Here is a 16,084-nt window from a genome sequence, read left to right as displayed (position 1 = left end):
AAATATCTGTAAGTCTTCTGAGATATGAACTCACAACTGTGAGAAAAAAGTTAGAACTGAGATAAAAAGATGCCATCAGCTTTCTTATTCTGTGCTGAAAACAAAAAGAAATTTGATGTAAACTCAAAACAGTGAGAGCAAACAAGTCAGAAATCGCTAACTATAAAGTCAGATTGTAAGATAAAAAGTTGCAATGACCTTCTTTTAATGTTTTTATTCCACGGCGGAAATGGTCTTCCATAGATATGTGCGCTGGAAATCAAGACAAAACTGAAAAGAACAGCACTTCCGTCAGAACTTGATCCCGTGATTGTGATTGTGTTTGTGTTGTGTGCAGCTCCTGATCCGAGATCCCGCGAGTCGCCCGTCGTGTCTGTCTGATGTCCAGGCGTCTCCGTATCTGGCGGATGTGGATTGGGACGCCGTGCTGCAGAAGTCCGTCCCGCCGGGATTCGTTCCTCACGTAAGCGTCCGTTTGACACTCGTCTCTCTCTGAGGACCGTCTCTCACCAACGCTGTCGGATCTGTGTGTCGCAGAAAGGCCGTCTGAACTGTGACCCCACGTTTGAGCTGGAGGAGATGATCCTGGAGTCCCGTCCTCTGCACAAGAAGAAGAAACGGCTGGCCAAGAGCAGAAACCAACGCTCAACCCCGCTGGTGCGTTCATCACCATCACACAAACATTCACTCGCCCTCAAACGCCACAAAACCACAGCCTTCCTTCCTGCTAACAACGATAGTCTTCCACACCAATGACAGGAACAGACACAGATTTAGTGAGTTTTCTAGCTCTTGTCGGCATGACAGAGATTGTGATTAATGATTCATGAACAGATTGACAACTAGATATTTCACGTCAGGTAAAAAACAAACACTTCTAGTCATGTCAAGAGAAGTCAGATAGCAGCTTCACAGTAATTAGAAAAACAGGAAAACAATCTTTAATTTCAAGATTTAGTCATTTTCACCTGTAAAACAGCTCTACAGGAAACTGTCTACATGATATGACCTTCTCTAGAGCTGCTTTAGAGTTTGTGCAGGTTTATGAAGATACACTGAAGACTTTTTAAAGACCTTTTCCAGACAATTGAGGAATACAATAAGTAGTTAAACAAAATCACTAGAGCAGGAGTTCTCAACTCGGGCCCTCGAGGTCCACTTTCCTGCAGAGTTTAGCTCCAACCCTAATCAAACACACCTGAACAAGCTCATCAAGCTCTTCATCATTACTAGAAAGTTACAGGCAGGTGAGTTTGATCAAGGTTGGAGGTAAACTCTGCAGGAAAGTGGACCTCGAGGGCCAGAGTTGAGAACCTCTGCTCTAGAATGTGGACATATTTACTGTACTTTCTGATCACTGATGTTCTTCCTCAGTCTCTTGTTTCCAGTGCAAATATCTAAAGATTCTTCCATCAAGATACATTTACTCAGTGGCGGTTCTAGACTACTGTAACTGGGGGGCCAGGCAGGGGCCACTTATGCTTTTAGGGGGCACGCTAACATTTGTTATGATTATTTTTCAGTCATTTTTCACTTTTTCATTAATGTTTTCTCTAGAAGCAAACTAATAAGCTAATAAAACAAGTTAAGCTCAAATTAATGTTCCTTTAATGTCATTTATTTGACATCACATTGTTTATAGTCAAAATAACAAGGACAACAATAACAACATTTAGGCAACTTTCTGCATCTTAAATGCATATACATTAATGTAAAACTACCCACAAACAAGATATCCAAAAATCAACTTAAGCAGTCATCTAAACATGAGTCACATTTTCAGGTATTTTCTTTACACTAAGAAAAAAACATGAATTTAAAATATTTCGCATGTGATATGTAAATGCCATGTAAACTAAACACTCATGTAAAAAAAAATGTTTTTCACGTGGAATTTCAGGGTTACAAAAGCTGTATTCTGCGGTTGTTGTGGTTCCTTGCAAACACTTCAACGAATTCTTCAAGATTCAATTTATTTGCACGCTTGGATTCAATACTCAAAACACCCAAATTGCTCACTCTGTCACTTATGTCCTTAGGATTTGTTCTCTTCATTTTAACTGCAAATGGGAAAATGATGAAAATGTGTAAATGAAAAGTGGTCTCTCAAATACAGGACAAAATAAACTGTATTGATTACTTGATTTGTGCTAATTTGTCTTTGGGAATCACAGACTATTTATTTTAATTTGATCAAACATTTACCACAATAAATTTAAGTTACATTTTTATCTCATTTCATTAACAAAATAAATTTCTTTAATTTAAGAAATTCATGTCACATGTTCTCTTGCAGCAGCTGATTCGTTGTATACCCACGAGTCAGGACCGCTTTAACTTATATGCAGATTTAACATGCGCAACGCACCGGAACATATAGGTCAGTATTTTAATATAATGTGTAATGATATGCATTTTCATTATATTTTACAAAATATTTTCATTACCTATATGATGTAAGGTTAGACGTCACCTGCAGGACAAACTGTGTATTGCACCCGATGCTCGGTTGTGGTAAAAAAAAAAAAAAATCCAGAAACGATTCCAGATTTAGGAATAGATTTAATGGAGTGGCCAAGTGTGCTGACCCTCTGGCCCCCGCCTAGAACCGCATTTACTGGAGATGCAAAATGACTTTTTTGAGAAAACAAGAATTAATATATTTGCCCACAAGCTAAAAAAATCTACTTAATTCAAATGGAAAACAAGACTTCACTCCTTACTGACAGACACTTGTTCCGAGGAAGAAAAACATCAGTTTTTGCTGTGCGATTTAAGAATCTTCAGACATTTGCGCTGGAAAACAAGACAAAATACGGAGGAAGATATTCTTTTTTTTTTTTTGCAGTACATGCAAGATTTCGTGTCATGATGAGTTTATGAATTTAAGACTTTCTGCTCTGATTTAATTCGTGGAAGAACAATTCAGACTTTCTATGATCCGCAGAAGCCCTGCAGTGTAACAATGTAGAGTTATTCGTGTGGAGCGGGTCACAGACGACAGGAAGATCATCAGTGGATAGTGATTTAAATCAGGCTGTCGATCCGCTGGAGAAGGAAAGTCATTCGGGTTCAGAGAGACACGAGAGCCAGCGAATGATCGTATTGAGTGAACCGTCCCTTTAAGACGACATTGCCTTGAATCTAAAGGTCTTATTATTAATACTGCATTACTGTGATGATGAATGAAATCTGTCTCTCAGCCGACGCATGTGCAGAGCAGTTTAGACTCACTGACAGAAGATTTCATCGCCTTCAACAGAGAAAAGTACGTCAGATGTTCCCTTCATGTCTCTGATTTGAAGTATTGATCAGTATTTAATGTGATAGTTCTGTTCTGTACGTGTGAACTCAGATACAGCAGCGTAAATCTCTCTCTCTGTGTGTGTGTGTCAGGATGAAGCAGCAGTGTTTGGTTTCTGATAGTCCAGCCGCAGACAAACGCCACGATGGACAAAACAACATCATGACGACGACAGACAGCAGCAGCTCTGAGCTTCACTGACAGAAGATCTGGCTCATTTTTCAGATCCACAGACGTCTGCGTAGCGTTCAGATCAAATTATATTTCTAAAACCTTTGAAGTAAACGTTTCCTTTGCAGCGGCCGATTCTGTAGTTCATCTATAACACAAGAAATAAAGGTTTTCCTTCCATGGCCCTTTTCCAATAATCAAACTTTCAGTTGATTAAATTAAAAATGTTAATCAATAAAAAGGAGTGTAAATATGAAGCTGCAGGTCACAGGTCTTTTTGTGTCGGTCATCTGACGTAATAATCTGGAGGATGCCATTGGACGGCTCGTGATAAAAGAACAATATTTACACAAAAAGACTGATAATTACATTCCCATAATGCTTTGCGGTGTAGCCGTCACATGTTTGGCTGAGGAGCCACGCTGCTCTTCTTGAAGTTCAGGAAGTTGCGTTTTTTCTTGCGCGAGCGAGATGTTTGCGTGTGCCGTGGAGCTGCGGGAGGAACACAGCGGAAAACAAACAGCCGCTCCTCAGAGACGAAACTGTCCTGAGCCACGCCCACAGGCCACGCCTCCTCAACAACGGCCACGCCCACAGGCCACGCCTCCTCAACAGCGCCCACGCCCACAGGCCACGCCTCCTCAACAGCAGCCACGCCCACAGGCCACACTCCTTCACTACTATCATTAGTAGTGAGGAGACTTCCTCCAGGCCACACCCCCTCACCGCCCCTCATCACGTGCCCCGCCTCCTTCTCCTCCATCGGCTCCACGGAAGGTTCCGGCGCAGGAAGTTCTCGTATACGGAGGCGTCTCTGCTGACTCTCACCGGTGTCTCCAGAACCTCCAGCGCCGGACAACAGCTTGTCAAGGAGCTTCTGGCGCTTCTTAAGGAACCTGAAGAACACAAAACACACTCAACACGAGGCATGATGGGAGTGATTTAGCTGTGAGAGAGTGAATGTGAGAGATGGCTGAGATGTTCAGGGTTAGTTTCTTGTTGTAGTCAGTGTCAGTCCACACTGGTCTGTGTTTCTGATCATCACAGGACTGACCTGTCTCTGTCTCTCTCTCTGTCTCTCTCTCTGTCTCTGTGCTGAGGAGCGTGAGGCAGGTTTCTGCTCAGGATGTCGTTTCTCAGTCTGTCTGCCAGAGACCTGCGGTTTCCCGATTCCCTAAAGGTCAAGAGTAACAGTGATCATCATGCAGACTTCATCAGTTACGAGTCATTTTTCAGATTGGTTCAGTTCAATAACTGTAAAGTTCATCCGTTTGTTCAGTTTCAGACACACACGTGTGTTTGTGTTTACGGTGTGTGTGGTGTGTTACCCTGCTCCGGGTCCTAGTGCATCTAGAAGTGACAGCAGTTCTCCTTCAGGTACTGTAGGAAGCAGGAGGCGCAGGACTTTGTGGAGATCAGGAACAGACATCAGAGACTGTTTGACTAACACTGCTGTAAACTCCAGATCCTGAAACACACGTTAAACATGTTTGTTTTTATGAAATGTGCAGATCTATAAAGTCTATAAAGGACTAAAGTACTCTAAATGAAATGACTGTGTGTCAATACTGTTTCGTATTAACGAATACTGCATCACAAACTTTAAAATGAGAAAAAAAGCTGTTTAAATAAGTGGATTCATTCAGCTGGTTTATTGATTTAATTAAGTCTTTATTTAATTATTCAGAAAATTGGTATGTTTTATTTTTTATTTGAATAATTTCATTGACAGTACTTAAGTGTAATGTGTTGTTTATATGGTCTGTTGAAGTTCAGATCAGCACAAGCATCATATGACTGACTGACATAAATATTATGAACCAGATCAGAGGAGAAACATTCACAATAATTAAAAATAATTCATCAAGTCCATGAAAGTTCATGAGGTAGAGCTGAAAATAGACAAATGAAACACAGACAGATGGACGAATGACAGGACGGACGGACAGCTGACCTTCTCACAGTACATCTGTAGTCTCTTCAGCTGGAGTCGGTCTCTCTGATGCTGCAGCGTCTGATTCCTCCACAGACAGCACTCTGAGACACACACACACACACACACACACACACACACACACAGACACACACACACACACACACACACACACACACACACACACACACACACACACACACACACACACACACAGACACACACACACACACACACACACACACACACACACACACACACACACACACAGACACACACACACACACACACACACACACACACACACACACACACACACACACACACACACACAGACACACACACACACACACACACACACACACACACACACACAGACACAGACACACACACACACACACACACACACACACACACAGACACAGACACAGACACAGACACAGACACACACACACACACACACACACACACACACACACACACACACACACAGACACAGACACAGACACACACACACACACACACACACACACACACACACACACACACAGACACAGACACAGACACACACACACACACACACACACACACACACACACACAGACACAGACACAGACACAGACACACACACACACACACACACACACACAGACACAGACACAGACACACACACACACACACACACACACACACACACAGACACACACACACACACACACACACACAGACACAGACACACACACACACACACACACACACACACACACACACACACACACACACACAGATGGTAAGTATCTCAATATGAATGTACACATGATGATGATGATGATGATGATGAGTGTGTCTGCACCTCATGGTCAGTTTAGAGCTGATATGAAGATCTAACTCTGTGTAAATGGGATCTCTAAGTTTAGCAATTAGTATTACAGAATAACAGCTTATAATACTGGTCTGAGTATTTTCTGCAGCCGGCTCCTGCATCGTGAACAGTGATGAACATTAGACAGCAGTGATCCCGCCCACTCACCTGTCAATCAACCGCTGTCAGGGAGAGTGATGTGTTGACAGTCCGGAACTATTAATAATGACTCAATCCTCCTGACAGACAGATATTTTTACCGTGTGTTTGCTGTGAGCGACATGAGCGTCTGTCCGTCATTCATCTGTGTGCTGGATTTGGTTAAAAGCTCCAGCTACACCTAACTCTACACAGCCTGCTGTCCAACATTAATATTGAATTTTCAGCAAACAAATCAATTAATCTTAGAGTCAGATCAACTGAGACAGATGTTAACAGAAGGGCAAACACACACACACACACACACACACACACACACACACACACACACACACACACAATAAATAATCAGTATAAGGTGAGCCGCACCTGTCAGTCAAACGCTGTCTCCTGAAGAGCGCCTCCTGCAGGACAGCAGCGACTCCACCGTCACCATCCACCATAAACACACCCTCCTCCTCCTCCTCTTCATCATCATCATCTGAGCTTCCATGGCCCCGCCCACCAACAGACTTCTCCCAATTTAGCTCCTCCCGTTGAAGCTGAAGCTCCGCCTCCTCAAGAGCCTCGACAGAGACAGACATCGTTTCACAACACTCGACAGGAACATCAGAATCAAAGATAAAACGAACAAAAAAGTCAAGGCCAAAAGAGTTATTTAACATGATGACAGGACTAAATTAAATCTGCTCATCATTAAAACGGTCCTACCTCTTCTGAAGATTTGAATTAAAGGAGTAGTTCACTTTCAGAACAAAAAGGAAAAAATGCAGTTTAAATGCAGCTTCAAAAGACTCTAATTGACCCCAGCTGAGGAAGAAGGGTCTTATCTAGCGAAACGATGGGTTATTTTCTAAAAAAAAATTACAATTTATATACTTTTTAATCTCAAAAGCTCGTTTTGCAGAGCTAGACAAGATGATCATTTGAGGTCAAAAAGTATATAAATTGTAATTTTTTTTTTTAGAAAATAACCAATCGTTTCGCTAGATAAGACCCTTCTTCCTCAGCTGGGGTCATTTAGTCTTTTGAAACTGCATTTTGGAAGTTCAAACTCAGGGCACCATAGAAGTCCACTATATGGAGAGAAATCCTCAAATGCTTTCCTCAAAAAACTCAATTTCTTTCGACTGAAGAAAGAAAGACATGAACTTGGATGACAAGGGGGTGAGTACATTATCTGTAGCTTTTTGTTCTGGAAGTGAACTACTCCTTTAAAGAGCTCAATTCATAAGGATTTGTTTTATGATGCTTCTATGATCTTTGTGGACATCTACTTGGACTTTCAGTGGAGGAGCAGTAATCTGTCAGGTTTGATTGAACATGTCTTTGTTTGAGTGTTGGACACGTGAAGGGGATGTGTGTGTGCTCACCAGGCGGTGTGTGTTGACGGTGTGTGTGAGGTCAGTGTGGTGTATCTCTGGTGTGATGAGTGTTTGTAGTTTGAGGAGGGCTGTGTGTGTCTCCGTCACTTTGGTTTTCTTCTCCGCATGTTCCCACTGCAGCGACGCCACAAACACGGACACGAGCTCCTGACACGCGCTCAGCTGCTGCTCCTGAAACACACACGCCTCGTGCCACGCCTCACACACACACACACACACACACACACACACACACACACACACACACACACACAAACACACACACACACACACACACACACACACACACACACACAAACACACACACACACACACACACACACACACACACACACACACACACACAAACACACACACACACACACACACACACACACACACACACACACACACACACACACAAACACACACACACACACACACACACACACACACACACACACACACAAACACACACACACACACACACACACACACACACACACACACACACACACACACACACACACACACACACACACACAGGTGTTTGACTGATGTTGTGAATGTGCTGGTCAGGTGGTGTGTGTGAGGGGTGTGTTCTCACCCGCTGCGGCGTGTCGTTCTGTGTGTCGATGTGCTCAAGTCTCTCCTGCAGGCGCCTCTGGAAACGTTGCAGCTCTGTGACCTCTGACCTCTGTAGGTGCACATCAGATACACACATCAGACACACACACACACACACACACACACACACACACACACACACACACACACACACACACACACACACAGGTGTTTGACTGATGTTGTGAGTGTGCTGGTCAGGTGGTGTGTGTGAGGGGTGTGTTCTCACCCGCTGCGGCGTGTCGTTCTGTGTGTCGATGTGCTCAAGTCTCTCCTGCAGGCGCCTCTGGAAACGTTGCAGCTCTGTGACCTCTGACCTCTGTAGGTGCACATCAGATACACACATCAGACACACACACACACACACACACACACACACACACACACACACACACACACACACACACACACACACACACACACACACACACACACACACACACACACACACACACACACACACACACACACACACACACAGGTGTTTGACTGATGTTGTGAACGTGCTGGTCAGGTGGTGTGTGTGAGGGGTGTGTTCTCACCCGCTGCGGCGTGTCGTTCTGTGTGTCGATGTGCTCAAGTCTCTCCTGCAGGCGCCTCTGGAAACGTTGCAGCTCTGTGACCTCTGACCTCTGTAGGTGCACATCAGATACACACATCAGACACACACAAGCGCCACCGCTCAGCACATTCTCGTGTAGCGCTCACCTCCGTCTCCACACCCCCGGGGGTCACGGTGGGGTCGGCGGCGTGTCGTTTGAGCTCACAGATGGCGTGTGGAAGCACCAGACAGCGATCCAGACGACACGCGGCCTTCACACACTCCAGCTGCAGACGCAGACGCTGATCACGCGAGAGAGAACGCTGACACGCACACAGACAGCTGACACACACACACACACACACACACACACACACACACACACACACACACACACACACATCTCAGGTCACATGGTCAAATATATTTATTCTGCCTTCCTTAGATTCTACGCAACACAACGACAGCAGATATAGATTCTGTGTATTAAACTATAATGAAATAACACTCAGATCAACTAAAGAGCGTCTCACTGCAGGGTCTTATCAAGCAATATGATACATATATTTTTTTAAATATATATTTATACACTTTTTAACCACAAATGCTTGTCTTGTCTAGCTCTGACCGATCGTTTCGCTAGATAAGACCCTTATTCCTCAGCTGGGATCATTTAGAGTCCTTTAAAGCTGCATTTAAACTGCATTTTTAACCTTTAAAGTCCACTATATGGAGAAAAATCCTGGAATGTATTCCTCAAAAACATAATTTCTTTGCGACATGAAGACATGAATATCTTGGATGACATGGGGGTGAGTAAAAGACATTCACTACTGGACCTTTTTAGCTTTGTTTGTTAGGGTTGGGCGATGTCGACCAATTTGGCATTGTACGATGTCTAATGTGAAACATCGCGATGGACGATGGCATCGTCTGCGGGGGTGAGGGATGGTTGTTATTAAATAATGTATTCATAACGAATTAATTAATTGTAGCCTACCGTTTCCACCAGTGCTTAATTTGAGCCCGATCCTGTTCTGGAAAATGTCTGATTTTGGATTTTTGCGTTCCGGCATTTGTTTTTAAAGATGCGGCATTAACAAGTGCATTAGATGGTGACAGTGCGTGCGTGCAGACGAGACAAGAGCAAGCGCGGGTTTATATAGATGCATTTGGAGGATGTGTGTTGGTCCTTAACATATTTTCGATCAGTCAGCTTTTTTAAGTTCAATAACGCTCTCATTGTTTGCTTACTGCTTAACCCACACTCTCCAAACGCATTTACTGAGCAGCAGAATGTTTAGAGAGAAAGGGTAATATCAGAAATAATACCAAATACCAAGCGAAATATTATGTATTAACATTATAAACACTATAAACATAGCTATAAGTTAGTTACCCTGACGCCTGACCCAAAACGAATGATTTAAATGTAGAGGTATTTAAAACAGAACAGAAATTAAACAAAATATATAAAGTTAAGAAACTAAAACAAAGCGAAACTCAAAATAGCGCGTTGGGCTCACGCACCTCTGTTTTTCGGCACAAATCCAAGTGTTTCCATATTCCCAATGTATTTGAATGATAAAGTGTTATTTATAATGTATACTAGGCTTTGTATTGTACATTCGAATTTCGATGGAAAAAATATATTTTCTTGTTTTTGTTCCAAGCTCTGTTCATTATGGTAAAACCATGAAAAGGGCATATTTGGTGTAGTTTATTTAATCTAATTTAATTCAAATTATTTTGATTTTTTTCTGCTGTTTTTGTATGCCTCATTTATTAATGTAAACGAACTTTCATGTAATTTGTTAGGAGTTCACAGTAATTTGTATTGTGATCACTAACAACTTCCTTGTTATTATTTCCTCATAACAATAATAATAAAATAAGTAAAGATGCAGAAATTGAAAGCATGCATTTCATTTGGCTTTAAAGTGATTAAGTGTGTGTTTTTCGTGAGCGGGTTGCTGCTGCGGCGGGGCGGAGCGGCTCAGCATCGTGATGTCTATTGGCCATCGGCGATGGACGATGGCATCGTCTATCGACCCAACCCTATTGTTTGTGTGTTTAACTGGATTCTCTCAGTTTTGTTTTAATACTCAAATGAGTCTCTGTTCTCAAAATCAATGGTCTGAGAGCGTCTGCGTCTCACCTGCAGTATTCTCTGAAGGCGTCTCTGATGCTCCTCTGCTCCTGCAGCTCCTGCTGAGGCTGCCGCCGGACGAAGCTCTGAGCGGATCTCAGCTCTCGAGCCGCCGCTTTACCCAGACGCTGCAGACGCTCCTGAATGGCCTCCGTCTGCGGCAGCAGGTGCGCAGCTTCTGGACACGACGCAGCCGCGTGCGCCTTCAGCTCCGCTAGAGAACTCTGCAGCAAACACAGACTCATCTGCGGACAGAAGGACAGGAGTTACACCGCAGACACCAAACCCCTTCAGCTCCTTCATTTCCCACAGTACCTTGCGCGTCCTGCCTGCGGTCTCCTCGTCCAGGTGACTGATGAGCTCCGACAGATCGTTACTCTGGTACGTCAGCATTTCTGTCCATGTCTGCAGGTACTGATCCAGCGTGACGTCGGAGGAAGCGCTCGCGGTCTGCAGCTCACGCCAGTGTTCACACACCTGCTCCGGCGAGAGTCACACTGATCACAGTCGTACATCTCCAAATCATCAACCTGACTTTCTAAAATTAGGGTTAGTATGTTTTTAAGCTATTTGGATTATGGGACACAGGAAGTTCAAACCTCATAAACCATGTTTATGTTCTAATACAAATGTCATAATTCACATCTGTGTCCTCATAAACCATTAAATACCAGAACACACACACATCAGATACAAACACACACCTTCTCTGACAGCAGCTGTCGTCTCCTCTTGATGATGTCACAGCGGATAGCCCTGCGCTCACGACTCACGCTTTCTTCTAAAATCTGTTTGATTCGCAGAATCTCCAACTGAACATCAGTACACTGTTGAGAGAAACCACACTCCCTACACACACACACACACACACACACACACACACACACACACACACACACACACACACAAAATAAATGTCAAATAATGTCATATTTACTATAATGCAGTACAGCACATATGGGCAACTGTGCTACAGAATGTGTGATTGTGTAGTATTTGATTGTGTAGTATGTAGTGTGTGATGGTGTAGTGTGTAGTATGTAGTGTGTAATGGTGTAGTGTGTAGTATGTAGTGTGTGATGGTGTAGTGTGTAGTATGTAGTGTGTGATGGTGTAGTGTGTAGTATGTAGTGTGTGATGGTGCAGTGTGTAGTATGTAGTGTGTGATGGTGCAGTATGTAGTGTGTGATGGTGTAGTGTGTAGTATGTAGTGTGTGATGGTGCAGTGTGTAGTATGTAGTGTGTGATGGTGCAGTATGTAGTGTGTGATGGTGTAGTGTGTAGTGTGTGATGGTGTAGTGTGTAGTATGTAGTGTGTAATGGTGTAGTGTGTAGTATGTAGTGTGTGATGGTGTAGTGTGTAGTATGTAGTGTGTGATGGTGCAGTGTGTAGTATGTAGTGTGTGATGGTGCAGTATGTAGTGTGTGATGGTGCAGTATGTAGTGTGTGATGGTGCAGTGTGTAGTGTGTGATGGTGCAGTGTGTAGTGTGTGATGGTGCAGTGTGTAGTATGTAGTGTGTGATGGTGCAGTGTGTAGTGTGTGATGGTGCAGTGTGCAGTGTGTAGTGTGTGATGGTGCAGTGTGTAGTGTGTGATGGTGCAGTGTGTAGTATGTAGTGTGTGATGGTGCAGTGTGTAGTGTGTGATGGTGCAGTGTGTAGTGTGTGATGGTGCAGTGTGTAGTATGTAGTGTGGGATGGTGCAGTGTGTAGTGTGTGATGGTGCAGTGTGCAGTGTGTGTGATGGTGCAGTGTGCAGTGTGTAGTGTGTGATGGTGCAGTGTGTAGTATGTAGTGTGTGATGGTGCAGTGTGTAGTGTGTGATGGTGCAGTGTGCAGTGTGTAGTGTGTGATGGTGCAGTGTGTAGTATGTAGTGTGTGATGGTGCAGTGTGTAGTATGTAGTGTGTGGTGGTGCAGTGTGTAGTATGTAGTGTGTGATGGTGCAGTGTGTAGTATGTAGTGTGTGATGGTGCAGTGTGTAGTATGTAGTGTGTGGTGGTGCAGTGTGTAGTATGTAGTGTGTGATGGTGCAGTGTGTAGTATGTAGTGTGTGATGGTGCAGTGTGTAGTATGTAGTGTGTGGTGGTGCAGTGTGTAGTATGTAGTGTGTGATGGTGCAGTGTGTAGTATGTAGTGTGTGATGGTGCAGTGTGTAGTATGTAGTGTGTGATGGTGCAGTGTGTAGTATGTAGTGTGTGGTGGTGCAGTGTGTAGTATGTAGTGTGTGATGGTGCAGTGTGTAGTATGTAGTGTGTGATGGTGCAGTGTGTAGTATGTAGTGTGTGATGGTGCAGTGTGTAGTATGTAGTGTGTGATGGTGCAGTGTGTAGTATGTAGTGTGTGATGGTGCAGTATGTAGTGTGTGATGGTGCAGTGTGTAGTATGTAGTGTGTGATGGTGCAGTGTGTAGTATGTAGTGTGTGATGGTGCAGTGTGTAGTATGTAGTGTGTGGTGGTGCAGTGTGTAGTATGTAGTGTGTGATGGTGCAGTGTGTAGTATGTAGTGTGTGATGGTGCAGTGTGTAGTATGTAGTGTGTGGTGGTGCAGTGTGTAGTATGTAGTGTGTGATGGTGCAGTGTGTAGTATGTAGTGTGTGATGGTGCAGTGTGTAGTATGTAGTGTGTGATGGTGCAGTGTGTAGTATGTAGTGTGTGATGGTGCAGTGTGTAGTATGTAGTGTGTGATGGTGCAGTGTGTAGTATGTAGTGTGTGATGGTGCAGTGTGTAGTATGTAGTGTGTGATGGTGCAGTGTGTAGTATGTAGTGTGTGATGTGCAGTGTGTAGTATGTAGTGTGTGATGGTGCAGTGTGTAGTATGTAGTGTGTGGTGGTGCAGTGTGTAGTGTGTGATGGTGCAGTGTGTAGTATGTAGTGTGTGATGGTGCAGTGTGTAGTATGTAGTGTGTGGTGGTGCAGTGTGTAGTGTGTGATGGTGCAGTGTGTAGTATGTAGTGTGTGATGGTGCAGTGTGTAGTATGTAGTGTGTGATGGTGCAGTGTGTAGTGTGTGTGTGTGTGTGTGTGTGTGTGTGTGTGTGTGTGATGATTTAGTATGTGATGTAGTATGTAGTGTGTGATGGTGCAGTGTGTAGTATGTAGTGTGTGGTGGTGCAGTGTGTAGTGTGTGATGGTGCAGTGTGTAGTATGTAGTGTGTGATGGTGCAGTGTGTAGTATGTAGTGTGTGGTGGTGCAGTGTGTAGTGTGTGTGTGTGTGTGTGTGTGTGTGTGTGATGATTTAGTATGTGATGTAGTATGTAGTGTGTCAGATGTACCGGTGTGTTTGTGCGTCTCTGATGCGTCGTGCACTGCTGCTGAAGGCGTCGCTCGTCACGGCTTGAAGACTCTGGAAACTCTGCAGCAGGAAGCGGCGCTGCGCGTGTCGCCCGGCCAGCAGCGTTCTCTGATTGGCCAGAAGGACATCAAGCACCTCTTCCAGAGCTTCCTGAGGGTGGAGCACACATTTAGAACATTCACAGCATGCTATACATTTTATGCTTTTTGACTAGACTTGAACACTGCTGAATTTACATTTATTTATTTTATCCAAAGCGACTTACAAATTAATTTATGGACACATCAGTGGTTTCTACTTGGGTGAAATGCAAATTAGCGATCTAGCGTACATCAGCAATCTAGCCGAATGGAAAACGCTGCGGGACCAGAGCGTTCCCAGTTAAAAGTAATTAGTTACATTACAGTATTACTGTCTCTAAGTGTTACACTACTTTTGAGCAGTGTTGGGCAAGTTACTTTCAAATGGTAATACATTATATATTACTAGTTACTGTCTTTTAAAAGTAATTAGTTACATTACAATATTACTGTCTCTGAATTGTAATGAGTTACACTACTTCTAGTTACTTTTGAGTTACTTTCACGAAAATATCCACAGAAGTATGGGCAGACATTGTAAATGCCTAAAGTTGTTTGCTGCTCATTATAGATACAGTGGAGGGTAATTTGGTAGGTCTATATAGAATTAAATAATAAAATTATAAATAAAGCGAAATGTTATAATGTACAAACAATAAACACCTAGCATTTGGGTTATTTAAAACTATTTTTAACAGGACAAGTATGAAGTTGCTAAACAAGCCAAAACTAATTAAGCTACTTTAAAGCAAAACTGAAAGCAAACGGTAATGTTCTCACACAGCCTCTAAGTCGGTACGAAACCAATTAAATGTGACTATATTCACAATGTATTAGAATGACAAACTAGTATGTAAACCAGGCTTTGCAATTAAAGGAACACTCCACTTTTTTTGGAAATAGGCTCATTCTCCAACTCCCCCGAGCTGCGAGTTTCTAGGCTGATAAGATTAGGAACTACACTTCCATTCCGGCGTAATAGTCAAGGAAGTTTGCTGCCGTAACATGGCCGAAGCAGGCGGAGTATTATCAGAAATGAGTTCCCAGCTAGTTTAGCATTTGCACATGTGCTGCGTGGTATTACTGCTCCTGCTTCGGCCATTTAGTGTTAGTGGCACCAGTCCTGGTGTTTCCATGAGTTACTCGTGCTATTTGAGAGTTTGGTGTTGGAAGATAGCACCTATGCATTCTTGTCCTTTTCTCTGATGAACTGATAATAACGGGAGTGCGTCCATCTTACAAATGTAGCGTTCGCCTCCGTCATCCTAACCATCAAATTTCACCAGCAGTTGATAAACTATTTTACACACAGATTTGTTTTGAAATGAAATAAGCAGAAATAAAAAAAAGGTTCCTTTATTCGTTTTTTCATTTGTTCAGAAAACGAAAAAAAACAAAACGAGATTTCGGCTCAATTTTTCGATTTTTTGGTTCATGGGTAGAAAACGAATTTTGACGTCGTTTATCCGTTTTCTACCCGTGAACCAAAAAACAAATAAAGGAGCCATTTTCTTATTTCTGCTTATTTCATTTTAAATTGAAAATCAAACAAAAAAAAAAAAAACGTACACGGACCGTTTCTCTGGTGCAGTTTTGCA

The 16,084-nt window shown here is 43.2% G+C and overlaps 3 protein-coding genes across 3 annotated transcripts in view; 1 reads left to right on the top strand and 2 right to left on the bottom strand.

Annotated features, from left to right (window-relative positions):
• Positions 1-3,312, top strand: part of LOC141288138 (serine/threonine-protein kinase 32B-like) — a 9,719-nt gene extending 6,407 nt beyond the window's left edge. The window contains exons 6-8 of the mRNA XM_073820241.1: positions 321-463; positions 538-753; positions 3,204-3,312. Of these exons, the coding sequence (XP_073676342.1) occupies positions 321-463; positions 538-753; positions 3,204-3,311 (467 nt within the window). The 3' untranslated portion in view covers position 3,312. The remainder of the gene's footprint in view (positions 1-320; positions 464-537; positions 754-3,203) is intronic.
• Positions 919-16,084, bottom strand: part of LOC141288136 (limbin-like) — a 21,976-nt gene continuing 6,810 nt past the window's right edge. Inside the window, exons 10-19 of the mRNA XM_073820239.1 lie at positions 14,387-14,556; positions 11,815-11,959; positions 11,426-11,587; positions 11,120-11,355; positions 9,129-9,303; positions 8,963-9,052; positions 5,430-5,585; positions 4,804-4,943; positions 4,530-4,649; positions 919-4,371 (exon numbers count right to left, since the gene is read on the bottom strand). Coding sequence (XP_073676340.1) covers positions 3,873-4,371; positions 4,530-4,649; positions 4,804-4,943; positions 5,430-5,585; positions 8,963-9,052; positions 9,129-9,303; positions 11,120-11,355; positions 11,426-11,587; positions 11,815-11,959; positions 14,387-14,556 — 1,893 coding nt within the window. The 3' untranslated portion in view covers positions 919-3,872. The remainder of the gene's footprint in view (positions 4,372-4,529; positions 4,650-4,803; positions 4,944-5,429; positions 5,586-8,962; positions 9,053-9,128; positions 9,304-11,119; positions 11,356-11,425; positions 11,588-11,814; positions 11,960-14,386; positions 14,557-16,084) is intronic.
• Positions 6,197-8,768, bottom strand: LOC141288430 (uncharacterized). Its single transcript, XM_073820569.1, has 4 exons — positions 8,650-8,768; positions 8,401-8,490; positions 7,803-8,012; positions 6,197-6,995 (listed from the first exon to the last, which is right to left on the bottom strand). Exons 1-4 carry the CDS (start codon positions 8,764-8,766, stop codon positions 6,702-6,704), a joined length of 711 nt encoding a protein of 236 aa, XP_073676670.1. The 5' UTR covers positions 8,767-8,768; the 3' UTR covers positions 6,197-6,701.

Source organism: Garra rufa, chromosome 16, assembly GCF_049309525.1.
Source record: "Garra rufa chromosome 16, GarRuf1.0, whole genome shotgun sequence".
NCBI classification, from domain to species: domain Eukaryota; kingdom Metazoa; phylum Chordata; class Actinopteri; order Cypriniformes; family Cyprinidae; genus Garra; species Garra rufa.
This window is presented reverse-complemented; position numbering and strand designations above follow the sequence as displayed.